The sequence below is a fragment of the Ischnura elegans genome, chromosome 10 (assembly GCF_921293095.1).
Source record: "Ischnura elegans chromosome 10, ioIscEleg1.1, whole genome shotgun sequence".
Classification (NCBI taxonomy): domain Eukaryota; kingdom Metazoa; phylum Arthropoda; class Insecta; order Odonata; family Coenagrionidae; genus Ischnura; species Ischnura elegans.
In genome coordinates this window covers 38,574,018-38,593,206 of record NC_060255.1, presented here as the reverse complement: position 1 = coordinate 38,593,206, position 19,189 = coordinate 38,574,018, and the positions used below count along the sequence as shown (strand labels likewise).

Here is a 19,189-nt window from a genome sequence, read left to right as displayed (position 1 = left end):
CTCTAAAACCCTCAGTCAGTATTCAGTAAAAAAATCAGTATTTAAACCAATCTTACACATTATTACCAATTAAAATTTTATACTCAAATTCGTGTGTATTTGAAACCAATGAGGCTGATATTATTTCATCCCATTACTAGTATCAGATAAAGAAGATTTAATGCCAGGGGATAGGCAATAAATGTCCATAGGAAACTGCAAAACATTTTTGGTTGGTAGAAGCAAGTTGATCAAACAGAACTGCCGCAGGAAGCACGAGTGGTATGATGATAAATAGTTTTGATAGCTGTAGAGACCCAAATAGCCTGCAATACGCACATCAAATCTTAGTAATTCAATATAGATGTCCAATCAGATCGTCAAATATAGTTAATGGATGATAATAAACAATAATTAACGCCGCATTCCGTATTCAGATAGCATTCACCTAATTGTCTCTCTCTTCCAGTCAAACCCCCTTTCATCTATGCTGGCCCTTCTACGAAACGGTTCGGTTAAGAAATCATCACGTTCAATACGATATCCTGAACACGGCCTATATGTAGCGCTTGAGTTTAACAGCATATGCTGGAATAGAGCCAAGAAACGATTGCAATTCTTTGTAAGCAATTGTCCTGATTACTTACCACCATTTATAAGCGGATATGAGTAGCTCGCTGAAGCATTTGAGATGTTTTTTCATTTTATCGCACTCATTGAGCATTGGCGCTTCTGTATTTATTCTATCGCGCCGCTCACCTCCATTTCCTATAAATGACCTCATCCGGAGACTACGCTCATGGATTTAAAATATTCACGTGAATCCTTGAATATTCAAGAGGCATTCAAAATATGCTGTGATCATCATTCTCTTTACAGTTACGTGGAGCACGTTAAAAAGGCGAAATCCTTCTGATAGAGAAACTAAGTTAGCGGGAGAGAGGGAATGTAACAAGACTATTTTATGGCGCCATTCGCGTGAGGAGGAAGGCATAAATCTTTCGAAAGCGAGAGCGCATAGAAGTTGAAAATATCGCGCACTATAGTTTCAACCACTTTTCGGTCACAACAACGAAGTTGTGGCGCAACATTTTCGGGGATCATTGGACCTAGATTTAGATTAACACGTTTCGTACCGGGGTATTTAAATGCCTAGGTACGCCGATTAGGAAATATGTGCCTATTAGGGCATAATGCCTTTGGTTTAAACATGGATAAAAAGCTAATGTTTAGAATATAACTTTACCCAATCAAAAGTTATGACGCGTGGATTCATTATGAATAACGAACAACAACTGAAAACGTACCAACGAATACGTATCGTGCGCTTTAAAATTGTTTAGGTTGACGCGCCTAAATGACGAGAATCTTCGTCATCCATCCGGAACGTTCGGGAAAAAAATGACGAGAATTCTCGCCATCCGTACGCAACGCAGAGACCCTCGGCTATTCCACTTATATGCAGGGATATGGCAAGTGAAACGAAACGAAAGTAAAAACCAGTAAAATTTCAAAAGTTTCGTTCCCGGGAGCGAATGTAGAAACGAAACAGAATTAAACCTGGGGAGCTAAAATCAGGGCCGGAACGATATCGAAGTCAAAACTACTTCGGGTCGAAACTAAACTAAAACTCTGGGACGAAACGAAACACAGATAATGTTTCGCAGCGGAGGGACCACGTGCTTCACCTTCAAACAGTAGAGCCTGCCGCAATTAGATGCATGGGGCACACATATTTTTACCACTAACAGGAGAACGGTGAACAAAAACTGGCCATTCGATTTTTAAGCTAGATGTTTTAACTCTCTACACGTATGTTGAACGTAAATGGGTCGAAACTATTCCCTCTTTTCCCTCTCCACTGAACTTCTGGGATCGAAACTTAACTATGAGTAGTGGAGTTCGATTAATTTAGTTTCGTTCCCGGGAGTAAAGTTTCGTCCCAAGTCGAAACTAAACTCCTTGGTGATTTTAATCTCGTGCGGGAACGAAACTTAACCCAGGTCTCGTATTTTCGTTTCGCTCCGGGTCGAAACGAAACATTTTCGTTTCGTTTTACTACCCATCCCAGCTTATCCCTTTTATTTCATCCCTTTTACCTCCCATTTTTAAGTTGGCAAATTACAATAAGGGATAAAAAAATACGACATTACTGTGATATAATACTTGCTTACCTGAATCTAGTGGCGTTACTATTGGAGTGGATATGGGGAATAGATCACCTCTCAAAGCCTCAGAGAAATTGAAAGAATATTTTAAACTTGTTGTTATGTAATCTGTTTACTGTGTTATGTAGTAATCTGTTTACTGTGTTGTTATGTAGTAATCTGTTTACTGTGTTGTTATGTAGTAATCTGTTTACTGTATTCTGTATTGTAGTACCTGGATAATATACTTACTGTTCTTTGTGTCTTCCTAGAATGTGTGCTCTGTGTTATCGGTCGAACTACGTATGTTCTTAATTCTCTCTCTGCAAAAGTTCCCATAAATTATAACAAAACTAATGTCTAGTTTTGACAGATAATGACTGTCAGTGGCGGATCCAGTATAGGGACAAGGGGAGGGCTAAGTGGGGTTAAAAATTCCAGCAGTAGTGGGAGTCGGAAAAAAATGACCATTCTATCTAGTGTAAATTGGATACCCAAAGGGGGCCCCCCCATAGATCCGCTAAAGATGACTGTATCTGTTTTAAGTTATTATTATTATTATTATTCCAGGCTCATTTCCAGGCATCTCATTTTTCAAAAATTTTCCCCAAACCCCCGGCCCCCCACTCCACCCCCAATACTCCCCAGAGCATATTCCTAGATACGCCACTGCCTGTATCAATATTTTTTTAATGAAACATGTTGTTATTAGTACTAAGCATAGCAATCAGTGAATCTATGGACTATACTGAGATATAATCTAGTATACGCTATCAAACAGACCCAATAAGCCAAACGCGTGGATTTTAACCAACACATTTTTATGCATGTTGATTTGAAGTATACTCAGAATTTCTTCTAATTTTCGGTCCAGTGTTTCCGATTTCACCGCTTTTAGAATAGTGTAATTTTAATTAAATCGCTAATAATTTGACAGTAGGCGCTCTTGATCTTGAGACCCTAGGCATAAGCCTAGATAGCCTACAAGAAAATCAGACACTGTGAACCATACCCTACCCTGCACAGTATGAAGAGCTAAGGACCACATTCCGCATTCACAAAGGGACCAGCTTTCAAACCACTTCCCCATCATTTAACTCTATACTATGAAAGCTCTACTATTGCCACCCAAAATTTGGAAAAAAAACTAATACATCTAAAAATGCCAGCAGAATAAACCATAAGCATGACCAAAATCATAACTACTCATCGTCAGTTTAGGTATTTATACAATGAAATGTCTTTAGGATAAGATAAAAATTGTGTTTTAACAATATCTCACCAACCGTTTCAATCCTAAAGAATAATCTTTGGACGTCACTGCCTGAATCAATATTTTTTAATGAAACACGTTGTTATTAGTACTAAGCATAGCAATCAGTGAATCTATGAGCTATACTGAGATATAATCTAGTATATAAGCCAAGCTAATGTATGAGGCAAGTGGACCTATTCCTTCTAGCAGGTAAACTCTTAATTCACGGAGTTCTGATTATATTATTTTACAAAGAACCACCGCATCAACGAGAGTGTGGTAGCCTTTTGAGTAGATAGTTGGGATACTGACTGAAGGTTCCAGGATTCGAATACCGGATGAAGCCTTCAAATACCCACAATTCAAAATTCTATAAATGCGTGAAATTTAACCCCAATGATTTACTCTGGGGAGAGCTCCACACTCATCTATCAAAACCAACCTTCGAGTGGAAATGCTGAGTTACATTCTTAGCTCAGAAAATTAGTAAAGTATTTAGATTTCGGGGTGAAGGATATTCGGGTTTTCAATCGGGTAATGATTTATCATTACTGCCAACGTTACTTGTCCTCAGGAAAAAGGCCGACTTGAGGTCCGAAAGGTTGGCAGTAATGAAAGAACTTACAAGGTGAATAAGCCTTTTATGACTTTAACATATCAGTAATGAATTTCTTGCGAAATAACTATTGACAAAATTAACAGTTATGGTTGTCAGTCAGTTAAAAAAGTTGATCTAAATATTAAGCTTTTTTTTATTTTACTGCAATTGTCATTTAAACTAGATAGCCCATCTGGGGCAGGATGAAGTGATGCAAGAAATATAGTGCCCTTGTCAGCCTCGATCTGGCAAAAGCCCTCATGAATGAAGGCTTCTAAATGAAACCCTACAAATGACAGACAATTTAAACGAAGAATTCATTTTTTAATTTACCGTTCTCGGTAATCAAATCATAAGCACGAAATACTGAGATGAATTTAGGTACCCGAAAAAGATATTTGGATTATGCCATAAATGAGTATGAAATACGAAAAACTAAATACAGACTGGTGAGCTTAATCACCAAAACCCTAGATTTTTGGACAAACAAAGGAAAAACTCCATTGCGGGGTTTCAAAATCAAAACGCTCTAGCAAGGAAATTCTACTTTTAATCTCCAAACCAACTAGGCTACTAATTTCAATACGCTAAATTCTTAAGGTCACCTTAAATAAATCCTTTTCATGAGCACAGGCGAGGACTGACGAAAAATCTATAAAATCTTTTCCTGGCATTTGAATTGGCGACATCTTTTCCAGAACATTATTCCTGCATCGAGGAGCGATCATGAAGGATAAAACTCATCTCATGTATCTTAAAGCATTACGACTAATTTTAATTCACAAGAAACTTTCTCCTTTGAAAGCTTTCATCAAGTTATTTTATTGTGAATGTTAAGCACAAATATCGTACAGCATTAAGAATTAAGGAGCATTCGAAGCACAATATTGTAAACCAAAATCGCGTCGAAAATGTGGATATACGAGTGGGTGAAATTCTAGATCGTCGTTCATCACGACCGAGAGAGTCGATTGTTGGCTAGATGCTTTTCTTGGGGCGAATACTTTAAAAAAAGAGTGCAAGCAAATGTCAACATAAAGCAAAAAATCCAGTATACACACATCCTGTTTAAAGATACATATTTACTATCAAAACTATAACATAGGGTTGGAGTTACGAGTTCTTTTCAATTCTTAATCAAATATTCTTTTAGTATTCGCTATATCATTGCCTAAATCCTCCTCTAGCCGTCATTGTCACCAGTTTATGGAACTCCTTATAAGAAACCTCATACTGAACCTAAAAATTTCATTGAGCTAAAAGACTTAAGAAGTTTCCACGCCTTGTCAATGGTTTCTTCGAAACTTTACGATTAGATATCGATATACTGTCCAACAGAGCACCTCGGGTTTGGGTAACTAAATTCTTTGTCCAAGATATAAAGTATAAACTAATTTTTTAAACTCGATGTTGGACGAATACTTCAAATCCAGCAAACAAAACATTTCAGAATATTGGTTTCGAAGGAGTTTGTTGCAAAAATATTTAAAAGGATTTCAGGATTTCATCAGGGCAAATGCATTAAATTTCACCCGAATAATTACTCTTCACTGCCTTCCACATAGGGATTTTCCGGATATATCCCCAGTTAGATTACTAACTACTCGCATCGGGACTTATTATAACAAAATTTTATCAGCATAATAATAGTTTTAATGGTTTTCCGTTAATTTCAGTAAATTTGTGGCACTATGGCTACTAGACAGAAAATGATAAGGTAAATTCACTGCATAAGCTCTCCCTTAGAATTCAAAAGTCATGCTTAAAATATGTGAAAATAAGGATCTTCGAAAGAATTGCAATATTAGACGGTCTATATCGCAGACCAAATGGAGGACTTAGAACGAACATTTCCAGGTGTGACAGAAACGAAAAATTAATGGGTATATTTTGCCGAACGGATAGGAATATGAATAAGCTTTTTCCCCCGCACGATAAAGGACTTTAATAAACACAAGACATGATTTCGATAGACCATTTCCTTTTTATGAGTGAACGGCGGGTGTCCTAATACCCCCCGCCAACCATTTATTGAGGCGACTGGAGGAGTAATGTACAGATGTTGACGAATATGTTGAAATTTCGCGGTTCACGGACCGTATTTCTCTTAATTGAAAGCAAAGAAAAGGAAATTCGTGTTTTTATGAAAGATGAAACTTCGGTATTCCCCAAAACTGAATACTTTCCATTATGATTAATGCGCGGGAAATGGTGTTGGCACAATCCCAGAATATGGCCAAGAATTGCGTGCAGAATATGTGCCAATGAGGATCTTTTAAATAATCGCAATACAACCTCGTCGGATATCACGACCAAGAAAGGCTATCAACCAGATTCTTGGCTAGATATGACAGAATTAAAAAATATAGAGCAAGCAAATTACATTGATGCATTCATAATATAGTGTATAATATTTATAGGGAACTGGCTAATTTTTATCAGGCATTATTTTCATGACTGCACGAGCTATACCTCGGAAAACACTTGTGCTAAAAATCCACAGAGAATTTTCCTCTGAGGATTTTTCGCACAATTTTGCGGGTGACTTTAAAAGTAATCACCGTGGCTAGCCTCAGTATACTTAAATAAATCGGAAAATACTTCTCTCAATTCTAATCTCATCCCTGGTTGAAATCTCTGAAATTCTCTGTCCTCATCTAATAAATATTTCTCATTTCCATTTTCAAAGAAAAGCTTTTTAATTATTACCTCAACATGAACTTACGCCGGTAAATAATATTAATACTTATGGCTTGCTATCAAAAGTTTTGGTCAGAAATTTCTGTACGATCTTTCTCTTCCTCTTGTTTTAATCTGTATGTTTTCATTATATAGTTTGGGAAATTTTGTCTTCGCAGTATTTTTTTCCTTTTTTGCCAAGACAATTGTGGAAGGTATAATTTTATTTTTGTTGCTTAAACAAAAATTATTGTATATGCTTATAATTGATATAATTGTTCTAATTTTTTAATTTGGACAATTTTTTCTTCGGTGTTTTCTTTTTCCATTTTTGCCAAGAGAATTATGCTAGGTGTAATTTAATTTTTTTGCCCAAGCAAAAATTATTGTATGTGTTTGCAATAGGTCTTATGAGGAAAACTAAAGCATAAAATTTCATTCATTCTACTATAACGCTTCGAAGTTTATCTACTAGGTATGTCCCTGAAATATAATACTCCATCAACAATACAAAGAACGATTGAGGTAAAGTCCGAGCTCACTATTTCACTACGCACACAGATAATAAGTTTGAGTGAGGGCCTCCGAAAAGATGGCAATGCTATACCACCGGTTATCATGACGTAAAAATGTTATCGCAGACCAAAGGCTAGGTTAGAATAAGCGGACTTAATGATAATAATAATTTATTCACTACAAAAAAAATTGTTGCACTAATTGGTAACAGCAAGATATGAATCGCTAACTGCAGAAAGGCATCATGTCCAAGTTAGACGATTTTCATTTTTTTCTTTAAGTTGTTGCTAGGTGCAAGACTCAACATTTCCTACTAAAAGGAAACATGTCGTGCTAATAACACCAAGCGGATAATTTTCCTTTTAGCAGGAAACTTAGTCTTGCACCTAGTAACACCTTAAAGAAATAAAAAAGAAAAATCGTTCAACTTGGACATGATGCCTTCCTGCAGTTAGTGATTCATACAGGGAGCTTTAGGCGGTCTCTAAATTCATGTACGCACTGCAGCATAAGAGATTTGGAATGAACAAGGCAATGATAAATGATTTTAAATGGTAAATATTACAGACTTAAGTAATCATAAAACTGAAAGCATGGATCTAAGTAATATCTACATAATACATTAATAAAAAGGGTAATATTTCACTTTAAAAAAAGTTAGTGAGGAAAAAGCGTTCCGGCACTGCTAATTTTGCCATGACGTCACAGGCTAGGCGTGATTTCGTTGGAGCGAAATCGAAGTATTTTATTATGATTAGAGATACGTGAAAATCGCAATTTCATTTTTATTTTATAGCACTTTCAATAACATTTTATCGCATTTTGTAGCGTCCATTTTTTATTTTCATAATGAGGTAGATGACGATAAAATGTAGTGAAACACAGGTATATGACAAAATACAGAATATTTTAAATAATTATGTTGTACAACAATAATAAATTAAGAAAGAAGACATATAGTGACGGAGGTGTAGCTTGCCCGCGCCCACTTGTAGTTCGCGGCCACGTACAGTCCCAGCCAACTAGCAGCTGGCCAGTCGCTCACATACTTTATGCGGTGAGTGTCGGTGGAGCATTTTAACTGCGCTCGGCTCAAAATGTACGAATTTTGCGTCGAAAAGGCAAAATTGCGTAAAAATATCATATAAGTCCAGCCATCGCATCTATGTCGCATTTATTTGCGCACATCGCATCTATATCGCATTTATCGCATTTGCGATTTTCACGCATCTCTAACTATGATGTACATACGGGAAGAGTTGAAGTATAATACCAGCATAATGCAAAATTCACGCCGAGAATACGTGCGAGTGAGTGAGGGTGTTCAAAGCGATCGCGATGCAACCTGGTCGGTCATCGTGACCAAGAAAGGCTATCGCTGACCAGATGCTTGCCTCGGGACGGCAGTGTTGAAAAAAAATAGTGCAAGCGGCAAAAAAATAAAGACATGGGCAAAGAAGAGTGCAGGGAAGACGAGCGAAGGGTGGTCGAGAGAGTCCGAAGCTCGTTGCGACACCTGCCCGAACGGACGATGACGAGGCCGCCCGCGGTGAAGTTCCCACGCGCGGCTAAGAATTATATTATTAATAGGGTTGGCCGTCCGTCTCGTCCGCGAAGGGATATCGTCCCGATTCTTTGGAAGTGCGAAGACGAAAGTACTCTCCAAGGTGTCGGACCGTTTGCATGTGTAGGAGGAGTACGGATTTGAGAAAGAAAAAAATAAGGCGAGGAATGCGGTGGAGTGGAAGAGGCGCCCTCCCCAGCTTATCTGGAGCGATCGGGATTCCTGCATTATGGCCACATGAATGGGAGGGGAGAAAAAGAAGGCTTTTTCCTCCGCTCATCCCTCCTGTCGGGGAGAAGGCGGTTTTGTGTGATGATGGCCGAGTTGCGAAACGCATTAATGGTCCGAGATGTTGGAGGAGGGAGGAAGAAGACCACCACAAGACATTGCGAGCTAGCGGGGGCGGGGAGGTCTCCTCTTCTTTCCCCAACGGTGGCCTAATTTTCAAGGGCCCCCGCCTCGTTTTATCTCCCTTCCTGAGATATCCTGCGAGATGTTCGCCTTTCGGAAAGGTGTGGGGAGAGCGTGAAACTGCCCATCCCTGAGTAGGGACACGTTCACCAGGGCGTCGCGCGACGCAACCGTATCCCCCCAAATACCGCGATACACCTGCCTCACCCCTTCATCGGAACATCCCCACACCCAGCTCGGATACATATATAAACCCATTGGATACGCAGATGGAGCACACATCGTCTCAGCACCTCCAGAGCAGAGCTTGAGGAATAAGAGGATCTCCGTCTCCGGGACAACTACTAGACTATCCAAACTTCATCATGAAGGTGAGACATTGTAGTTGGAGCCAGCCTTTCAGGTTGCAGACTAGTTCTCTCTTGTAACATAGTCACAGAATATATACACTTGCGCTTTCTACAGTTTATAGTCGGCTGACAAAGGTCTGGACATATACTACGTCGTGGATGAATTCTTCATGGTATTCCCACCAGGTGAGCTGTTTAGCTAGAGCCGACGTTTCAATGGGTAACTCTGCCATAGTCCTCATTCAGGGTGTTCACTGAACACTGTTCAGTCAACGCCCTGAGGAAGATGGCATAGTTACCTATTGAAATGTCGGCTATAGCTGAGCAGCTCACCTGGAACGAATCCCGTGAAGAATTCATCCTCATAGGGCGCCAGTTCACTTTCTACAATTTTTATTAGCTGACGCAAGTCTGGTCATTGAACGCCATTGTCGAAACCTAGGGAGACCGAGCATCAACTCTGAAAAGTGTGGAAGTGACTCGTTTGTCATTACGTTACCCTTCATCTTTTTCTTCAAATATCGCCTAGTATCGGGAAGTGGGTTATTTTCCCATAGTCTTCTTTGAAGACTAGAACACAAGTTAGTACACTTTTGGATGTAAATTCACTCGTAGAAATCTCCGATATCTCCTGCAATACTTTTACCACGGGTAGGTAAACATCAATATCGCTCTGAATATCGATTAACATGCTCATTTCCTTCAAAAAATTTAACGCGATCAACATTTCAATGAGGAGTTAATGAAAGTATTATCAATATGCATAAAACATTACAGTGGTCATAGCCATTCAGAATAATGTTCAGTGCAGCTAAAGCCGAGAGATGGCCCAAACTTAAAACAACACTTGTACATAAGTTTCTTGGAATTGTATTATCTTCTTATTGCATCCGTATTATACTTCTCAAAAATTTTGCTAACAATTTTGCAGTCTTCCTTTATATTCAATATTCGGTAATAAAGTAATGAAAAATTTTACCCTTTAGTAATAAATGGTTTTGGTTCGAAAATATATCCGATTAGTTGCAATAATGATGAAAAAGTGCTTCCCTATCCAATGTTGTAAGAGTAAATTTACTTACAAAAATATTTGGCAAAGAATTTTGGTCATATAAAAATCGCTCCCACACATTTAATTACATGGAACTATTCTGAAGAAGGAAATTTTAAGTGCTATATTTTTTGTAACTCGTTGGATAAGGTAATTTTTGAACTATGAATTTTGAAATAATAATTCACGTAAAGAAACCGATAAGTTCAACTGATTCAGAATTCAGACAGTTCAAAAATATACATGGCAAAATTAATTTTTAATACGATTTTTCCGAACTATTTTATCCCAAACAGGCGTGGTTTTTGCTTCTCGCCCTTGTGGCTATCTCTTCCGCCGAGCCTCCTGCACCACAGTATAGCGCACCCTCAGCAGTTGCGGACTACATGAGCCCACCACCCTCATCGAATTACGGTGCACCATCTAGCCAGTACGGAGCGCCATCTAGCCAATACGGAGCCCCATCTAGCCAATACGGAGCCCCATCTAGCCAGTATGGAGCCCCTGCCCCATCAAGTCAGTATGGAGCCCCATCCAGCCAGTATGGAGCCCCATCCAGCCAGTATGGAGCCCCCCAGAAGAAGGACTCAGGATACCGCAAGACATCTTCGGCACCAGCTGCCAAGACCTCCATCCGCTTCGGAAGCCCTGGTCGCAAGGGCTACAGCAAGCCATCAGCCAAGTACGGAGCTCCCTCCGCCCTGCAGACCAAGGCCATCTTCGCATCAGCTCCATCCCAGCAGTACGGTGCCCCATCCCAGCAGTATGGTGCCCCATCCCAACAGTACGGTGCCCCATCCCAACAATACGGTGCCCCAGCTCAACAGTACGGTGCCCCCAGCTCCGGCCAGCACAGCAGCGGAAACGGAGGATACCATTCTGCCCCCTCCGCCCAGTACGGAGCTCCCGCAGCAGGCAATGGAGGTTACTCTTACGGCAAGGCCAACAAGGACGATGACATGTCGGTAAGAATCACCACGAAATATTCACCTCACGGGAAACAACACTGCGACTCCCATAAAATTAAATCCTCCTCTAGCCGTCATAGTCACCAGTTTATGGAACTCCTTATAAGAAACCTCATACTGAACCTAAAAATTTCATTGAGCTAAAAAACTTAAGAAGTTTCCACGCCTTGTCTATCGTTTCTTCAAAACTTTATGATTAGATATCGATATACTGTCCAACAGAGCACCTCGGGTTTGGGTAACTAATTCTTTGTCCAACAAATAAAGTATAAACTAATTTTTTAAACTCGATATTGGACGAATACTTCATAGCAAACAAAACATTTCAGAATATTGGTTTCGAAGGAATTTGTTGCAAAAATATTTAAAAGGATTTCAGGATTTCTCCCTAAAATATCACTTCGTGAAAAAAGCTTAAGCACGGGATTTTTCATTTTTCCTACGCATCAGCAAAAGAGAACCGTAAATTCCATTCCCTTAAATTTTTCGACAATCCCTTATAAAGAAATTTCTGCTAAAATTTTAAAACTGGAAGAACCTTTATTACATATCATATATAAATTCCTGCCAAGAAATGCATCCGCCTCTTTAAAAGCGTCATCAGCTTACAGTCTCACGTTCTTACCCTTTCGAGAGCACAGGAAGAGATTTCCTTTTTGCACGAATTTGGCACCACTTAAACTAAGCATTACTTCACATAAAGTGAAATCATTCACGTAATAATTGATGGTGATCCCCTTTCTCCACTGCTTTTCACTCAGTCTTCCAAATTAATCCCAACCACTCGAAGTATATTCTTACAAAGTTAGCCCAAAAATAACTTCAGCTTCAGCTTGTCCAATAATTAATATTTTATTTCCAACCACTAACACTGCTTAATATTAAACTACACTTGCAACTTACCATGATAAGATTCACACGATCTATTTAGTCAGCGGAAAAATGAACCGCCAATTAAATTTATTTCAACAAAATAATTGCATGAAATGAAAGTGAAATATCTAAAACTCTAGCAAACAAAAAATATTAAAGGTTTATTAACGATGTGCAGACAAACTGAAGAATTATGGTTATAAAAAAGTTAGAGTAGGCTATAAATGAAGTGAGGCTTTGCGAGAATAATAGAATTAATGAAAGAAATTAATTTTTTCGGCAAAATTAATATTTTCTAACTTTCCAGCATCTAGGGCGCTGGGCGATAGGTATCGATGCTTAGAAAAAGCAGAGCGGCAAAATAAACTTTCTCATCTCTTTTGGTTCTTTAACCTAATCCTAATATATAAATCCTTCTGGTCGGATGATACATGAGTGGTACAACACACATTAATGATAATAAACAAGCTATTTTCGATTACATTTCTGAAAGCCAAAAACATTGGCACCTTTCGTTAAGAGCGGGCTGATACCGACTCCAGACTTATATGATTTTGTTCTTTCCCGGCGTATGATACTGGTGAAATCCACTCGGGTTTTCCACAGGGTTAGCTGATTGTAGGCCAACTCACACAACAAGCAAATCACCCGCTGGGAATCCCGAAAAGATTTCACCGATTACAGGCTTCTCTCCACTCTTCCTACTCTATCCTAACGTAACGGCGAAAATAACCCAATATGCCGGAGTCTCCTTAAAAAAAACCAATACCATTTTTAACTATTAGATTCTTATTCCCTCTCGACAGGAGCCCGCCAGCTACCAATTCAAGTACGAGGTCAAGGACGAGGAAGAAGGTGCCGAGTTCGGACACGAGGAGGAGCGCGAGGGTGACGAAGCGAAGGGTGAATACAGGGTTCTGCTTCCTGACGGCAGGACACAGGTTGTGACCTACACCGCTGACGAGAGGGGGTACCTCCCGGAGATCAGGTTCGAGGAGGCCAAGGGAGGGTACGGACGAGGTCCCCAAAACGGATACTACTAGAAGAAGCGAATTACTCCCTCATTTGAGGGGGCAACTATTTCCAAAATATCGATGAAAAAAACACTAAATAATGCATACTAATGTTATAATGATAATTATCTTCCCCGAATGAGAAATTGACGATTTTTCACATCTTTTATTCTATTGCTAAACAAAGCTCTTTTCAGTAACGTGAACAAAAAAATATGTATTTACGCCCAAATCTATTGTAACCGGACTCACATTTCGTGAGCTGGATCAAGAGTTCTTCAAATGTACAGACGTCTTCATATACTCACATAAATATTTCTGTGGGTCTGATAAATCGTCACTTCTTATCCAGGGAAGCAAATCATGTGTGTATGGCTGTAAATACGGCATATAATGAATGTATAATAAAATTCAAAATGATCAAGTAAAATCTAAGTCCTAATTATTTCAATACCTGGCTAGCATAGAGAATACAAGTACATTTAGCTATCTATTTTTCAGCATCCAGAAAGTCGTGGAAATAATGGGATAACTCCAATCAATTTGCACGACTTTTCCACGCCTTCATACTCTTTTCAATCTCATGATACCCAGCAGGTGCACTTTGCTTATTGAATTTCGGATTAAATTTTAGCAGAAGATTTCAACACAGGCTTCTGACTCATGATCTTTTGAATAGGACGAGAAATAATTCCGTTATAGATAATAAGCGGCATATTTTCATCGATTCATTGCTTAACTCAAACGGAATTCATTTCTTCACTCTCAATGGCAGATTCTATTTACAGTTCACTATTTATTCTGACCTCCATTTTCCCTTAACCAAATATATATCTCTAGTTGTCTCCGTAACGGCTTTAATTTCTATCGTCCCCCTGCTAAATTTATTATGCCCTGACTTGCAGCAAATTTCTCTACACCCCTCATTTGTCATTGTAAAATATTCATGTCTTATTATGCCATTATTTCTTGAAGTTCACTGCGCTAGCTCCAATCCAAAAAACTTATATAATTGAGTTTTATAATATAACTAATATTATTATAAATAAAGCCCTGCATAAAATCATTGTTTTTCTCGTGGATATAAAATGCATAAATAGACTTTAAAAATCACTCAATTTATTTTACAGCCAACCTTTTGAACCAAGGCTTAACATGTGAGAACTACTGCAGATATGGAATGTTTGTTAAAATGTGAATTAGCCTAGTTATCTTCCTCTGCCTCTCTCCTTCACTCAACGTCCTCCTTACTTTTAAGTTTTTTTCTCCCTTCACCTCTACATTAAATAATTAATCGGCGTCTTAATGACTTGTCTTGGAGAGTGTGACTTGATAAATTTGAATTGCAATTTTTCCCAATGTTTTCGTATATTTATGCACATTCATCAGGGATCTTTACAATGTTTGTTGATGTTACCATGCGAAAACTTTTCAGCCCCTCGAGGCTTTAGGCATCATACCATTTCTCAGCCTTTTTCTTACACCTTTACACAATGATCTTCTCAATAATCTTTCCTATTCTTAAAAGCATCCTTATCTTAATCTATTATATCCTTTTTATATTCATTAATCAGTTAATATTTCCTAAACAGTTACTTTTTTGTCAATGTTGTAGTATATTTATACATCTTCACCAGGCTTTTTGAAATGTCTCTTGATGTTACCAAGAATAAACATATAATGATAATATCAATAAACATTGCAAAAAGCCCTAATAAACGTGTATAAATATGCATTTATTATATGCATAAAATTTTTCCGAAAAATGGTATTTAAATTTTTATCAGGTTTTCAGCACACCCAATTGAATTTACATACTCCAACCACAACACCACATCCCTATTTTTCTTTCCTTTCTACAACGTCTGCAAATTCTATGCTTTCCTTAATCTCCTTCCATTTCACCTCCATCCTCCGTCAAGCCCACATCACTACGGCCTCTTCTTCCCCTCTTCCTCTTTCCTAAGCGTCAACGTATCCGCGCCGTAGGATATTCTTTCTAGGCTTTTCTTTACACTTTCACAAAATGGCCCTCTCAAAATATTTCCTATTCATAAAACCCTTACCTTATCCCGTAAATGATTTTAATAGAAAAATTCTCACTAGCCAGTCATATACAGTGACTACTAGAAATGTAACTTCCTATCAAAATTGTAACCGCAGCTCAAAAGTTTAAAATCCATCCCAAATTTTTCTCATAAAACGTATCTAAATATTAAAGATGGATGACTACTATTACTTGTAAAGCAGGATATATATAAGATATGAAAAGTAAAATATAGCGATGGGAGAAACAAAAAAGAAATTATCAGCAGAAGAGCCCAGGTGAGGAGAGCATTACTTTAAAAGAAAGATCTACTTTTACAAGAAATTTAAACATAGATGTAAGGAAAAAAATTATCAGAACTTAAATTTGGAGTATTTCTCTACGTAAGTGCGGCGTGGACAATGACAGCAGCGGATAGAGCTAGGGTAGAGGCCTTTGAAATGCGGTGCTACAGACGGATGATGATGATAAAATGGAACGGCCGAGTTAGTAATGAGGTAGAAGAGGAAGAAAAGGAGAGAAGAGAAGCTTCATTAAAACCTTGATAAGAAGACGGAACAATCATTTAGGATATATCTTAAAGCATGTTGACCTGATGAAAATCAATCGTTGAGGGACAAATAGATGGTAATAATGGAACAAGACCTCGAATAGAATACGTGTGACAGGTAAAGGATCTAAAGGAGAATAAATACGTAGGCATGAAAAGATTAACTGATAAGCGAATTAAGTGGAGAGCTGCGTCAAACCAATCATAACATTGTTAACTAGTGATGATAATTAAATCCGTCTTTTCTAAATATATAACCTTTCTATTTCTAAGTATATATTTCCTATATCCTTTTTAATATTAATTAATATTTCATCGACATTTACATTTTAATTGGTATTTTCTTGACGAGGGTATCACTTTCATGATTTTTATTAAACATAAGCGCAAAATATCTTATTTCGGTTCAGGTTGTTCGGTTCATTTTTTTAAGAATAGTGTATCTTTAGTTATGCTAACAATTTGACTTTAGGCCCCTATTGATCTTAAACACTAGGCTGAAGCCTAGAAAAGCCCATAGTCACTCCAACTAGGCCACAGGCGTGTAAAATTCACAAATTCTTTGTATTCCCTATTGGTTTAAATTGTGTTAGGTAACTTTACAAAGCACACAATTGATAAGGCCAGATTTTTGAACTAGGGTTTTACATATGAAGCTACATATAGCTCAAAAGCCTCCTTACTTCGAGTTTTTTTTCTCTTGACCTCTATATTAAATATTTAATTATCATCTTGGAGTGTGGACCTAAATAAATTTTCTGCCCTACCCTCGACACACTATCGTAATTTTTACCACAGAATAGTTCATTTGAATTGAGTTCTTTATTTCCGCTCTATGCCATACACGATTTTAATTGAAAAATGCTCTCTTGCCTGTCAAATACCGTAGATACTAGGAATATAAATTGTTATCAAAATTGAAGCCGTATAACTGAATTTCATGATAAGAGCTTATTTTGACACGAGAAATGAGACAAATATGACCCGGCTCAAAGTTCCAAAATCCATCCTGGGGCCGGATTCTGTATTTCGTCGGTACCAAAATCGGTAATGCACCGGTCGGTTTCCCTTCCCAGCCCACCGACAGCACATCATTCCGTACCGACGACGGCAAATTCAGCGATTCAGTATGGTTGTCAGTATCAAACCAGTCGGTACGGTTCCCTCTCCTTCCCAAACAGGGAAAATCCGAATATATCAGAAGTTAGAAGTCATCTAAAGTGCATCCACCAATGAAAAGGGTAAAAACAAGTGAAGACTCATTGGCACAGTCTGTTGTCGTCATTCTCAATCTTTTTATTTTCGGAAATTACGACTTATTGCTAGATTAAGATAATCGATATTGGATAAGTTGTTAACAATGCTTATATAATGTGTGGTAGTAATGCTGTACCTACAGAATCGAAGGAAACAATATTACAACATCACAATAAAGTTTGTATGTGATGGATATTGTTGCTGCTGGAATGAATTATTGAAACTATCCTTGAGATCGTAGTTTCTTTTTTTAAATATTGGTTCCGTATAATGCTATTTATTCATGATTTGGTAATATAGTTGTCATTAAGTAAGTTCCGTCTAAATGTTATCAACGGAAGGTTATGCCATTGGCACCGTAGCAGACGAAAATAACATACCATGGAACGTGAACGTAGGATTCAAATGCAAATGTAAATGTCATATTAGAGGAACAAGTTAGGAAATTGTTATAAAAATATGGAGCTGGGTGTAATTAAAAGAAGTGTAATGACGAGGAAGTAAGTAAATTGTGATTGGGTGAAATACATATGCATAAGTTGCGCATTCCAAGTGAGAGAAAATGATAATATTGCGGTAAACCTCATACTTATTAACAAATATCTTCTTTTATCGCCAAGGGAATCAATGGCTGACGATGAAATGAAATATAGTTGCCTGTTACAAATGAAAGAAACTGATACCGTTGTGGCAATCTTCATACTTAAATAAACAGATCTTATTTCTATGCCGAGAGAAACGCCAAATTGATGATTGAGTGAAATAACAGTCGCCTATTCAGAGTGATATAAAGTGATAACATTGCGGCAAAACTCATATTTAATCAAAAATATCTTTTTTATGTCAAAGGAGCAAATAAATGATGATAGAGAGAAATAAAGCCTATTACAAGCGAGTGAAATTTCACTTAGGTGGTAACATAAATGAGAGAAAGTCATTATATGTTAGCAAACCTCATGTTTATTAACCATTATCATATATTTCTGTCAAGGTAATTAATATAGATGATGACACAGTGAATTATAGAGGCGTATTCGAAGGGGCAGAAAAAGATAACATTGCAGAAAACCTCATTATTTACTCGGTGATGAGGTAAAAACAAAATAAAACGTACAATGCGCACCGGGGAGTTCATGAAACCCACTAGTCGGTGGCCGTATCCATAGGCGGATCCAGGGGGGGGGGCACGGGGGCACGTGCCCCCCCCCCCAGACCCTTAAAAATATGCTCGATTTTTAATACGGTCCCATTATCATTTCGTTCGTTTTGTATGACGAAGAATCCTTGTGCCCCCCCCTGAACAAAATCCTGGATACGGCCTTGCTTGTGCCCCTCCCAGAAAGAAATCCTGGATCCGCCCCTGGCCGTATCGACACCTTTTTGCTGTTGGTACGGATACCGACGATCTCCCGTCCTCTCGTCGGTGCCGCACCGATCGGGTTCGTACAGAATCGCACGACTTCTTACCGGGAGTCGGTGTGACGTCGCACCCGACGAATCGGTGCCGCACCGATCGGTTTGGAGTAACAGAATACGGCCCCTGAATTTTTTTCATGATTCTAATCTAAATCTTAAGCTTACCGTAAATTTAGAGGGAAACAGAATCCAACAGACAAAGTTTTTTTAATACACTGTGCTCAACCAAGTTTATTTCATTTGAACGGTCCATCTCTCCCTAGAGTTTGGTCGTGATTGTGGAGCTGTAACTAAACGCATCTCTTAAGCACCCATTTAATGCATTGTGGGCGTGTTGGAAAGGTTTTCTTCCCTAAAACTACCCGCGATGTTTGATTCTCCGTTGTGGCTATGTAGCTATATTTCACAGTGCTCACGGTTTTATTTGTTTTTCGTGATAGGTAACTTGCAAGCTGAGGAGTTCACATGCTATCGCAAGAGTTACTATTCCATTTTTCCTATCTTTATCTTTCGGT

General features: G+C 38.3%; 1 protein-coding gene across 1 annotated transcript; it reads left to right on the top strand.

The window, feature by feature from the left end:
• The first annotated feature begins 9,432 nt into the window (after nt 1-9,432).
• Nucleotides 9,433-13,834, top strand: LOC124166810 (pro-resilin-like). Its single transcript, XM_046544503.1, has 3 exons — nt 9,433-9,520; nt 10,847-11,515; nt 13,198-13,834. Exons 1-3 carry the CDS (start codon nt 9,515-9,517, stop codon nt 13,432-13,434), a joined length of 912 nt encoding a protein of 303 aa, XP_046400459.1. The 5' UTR covers nt 9,433-9,514; the 3' UTR covers nt 13,435-13,834.
• Nucleotides 13,835-19,189: the final 5,355 nt, after the last annotated feature.

What these genes read in the sequence shown, in the direction of transcription:
- LOC124166810 (XM_046544503.1), top strand. An exon ending in ACAAGGACGATGACATGTCG is followed by an intron (nt 11,516 to 13,197) that starts GTAAGAATCACC and finishes CCCTCTCGACAG; the next exon opens with GAGCCCGCCAGCTACCAATT.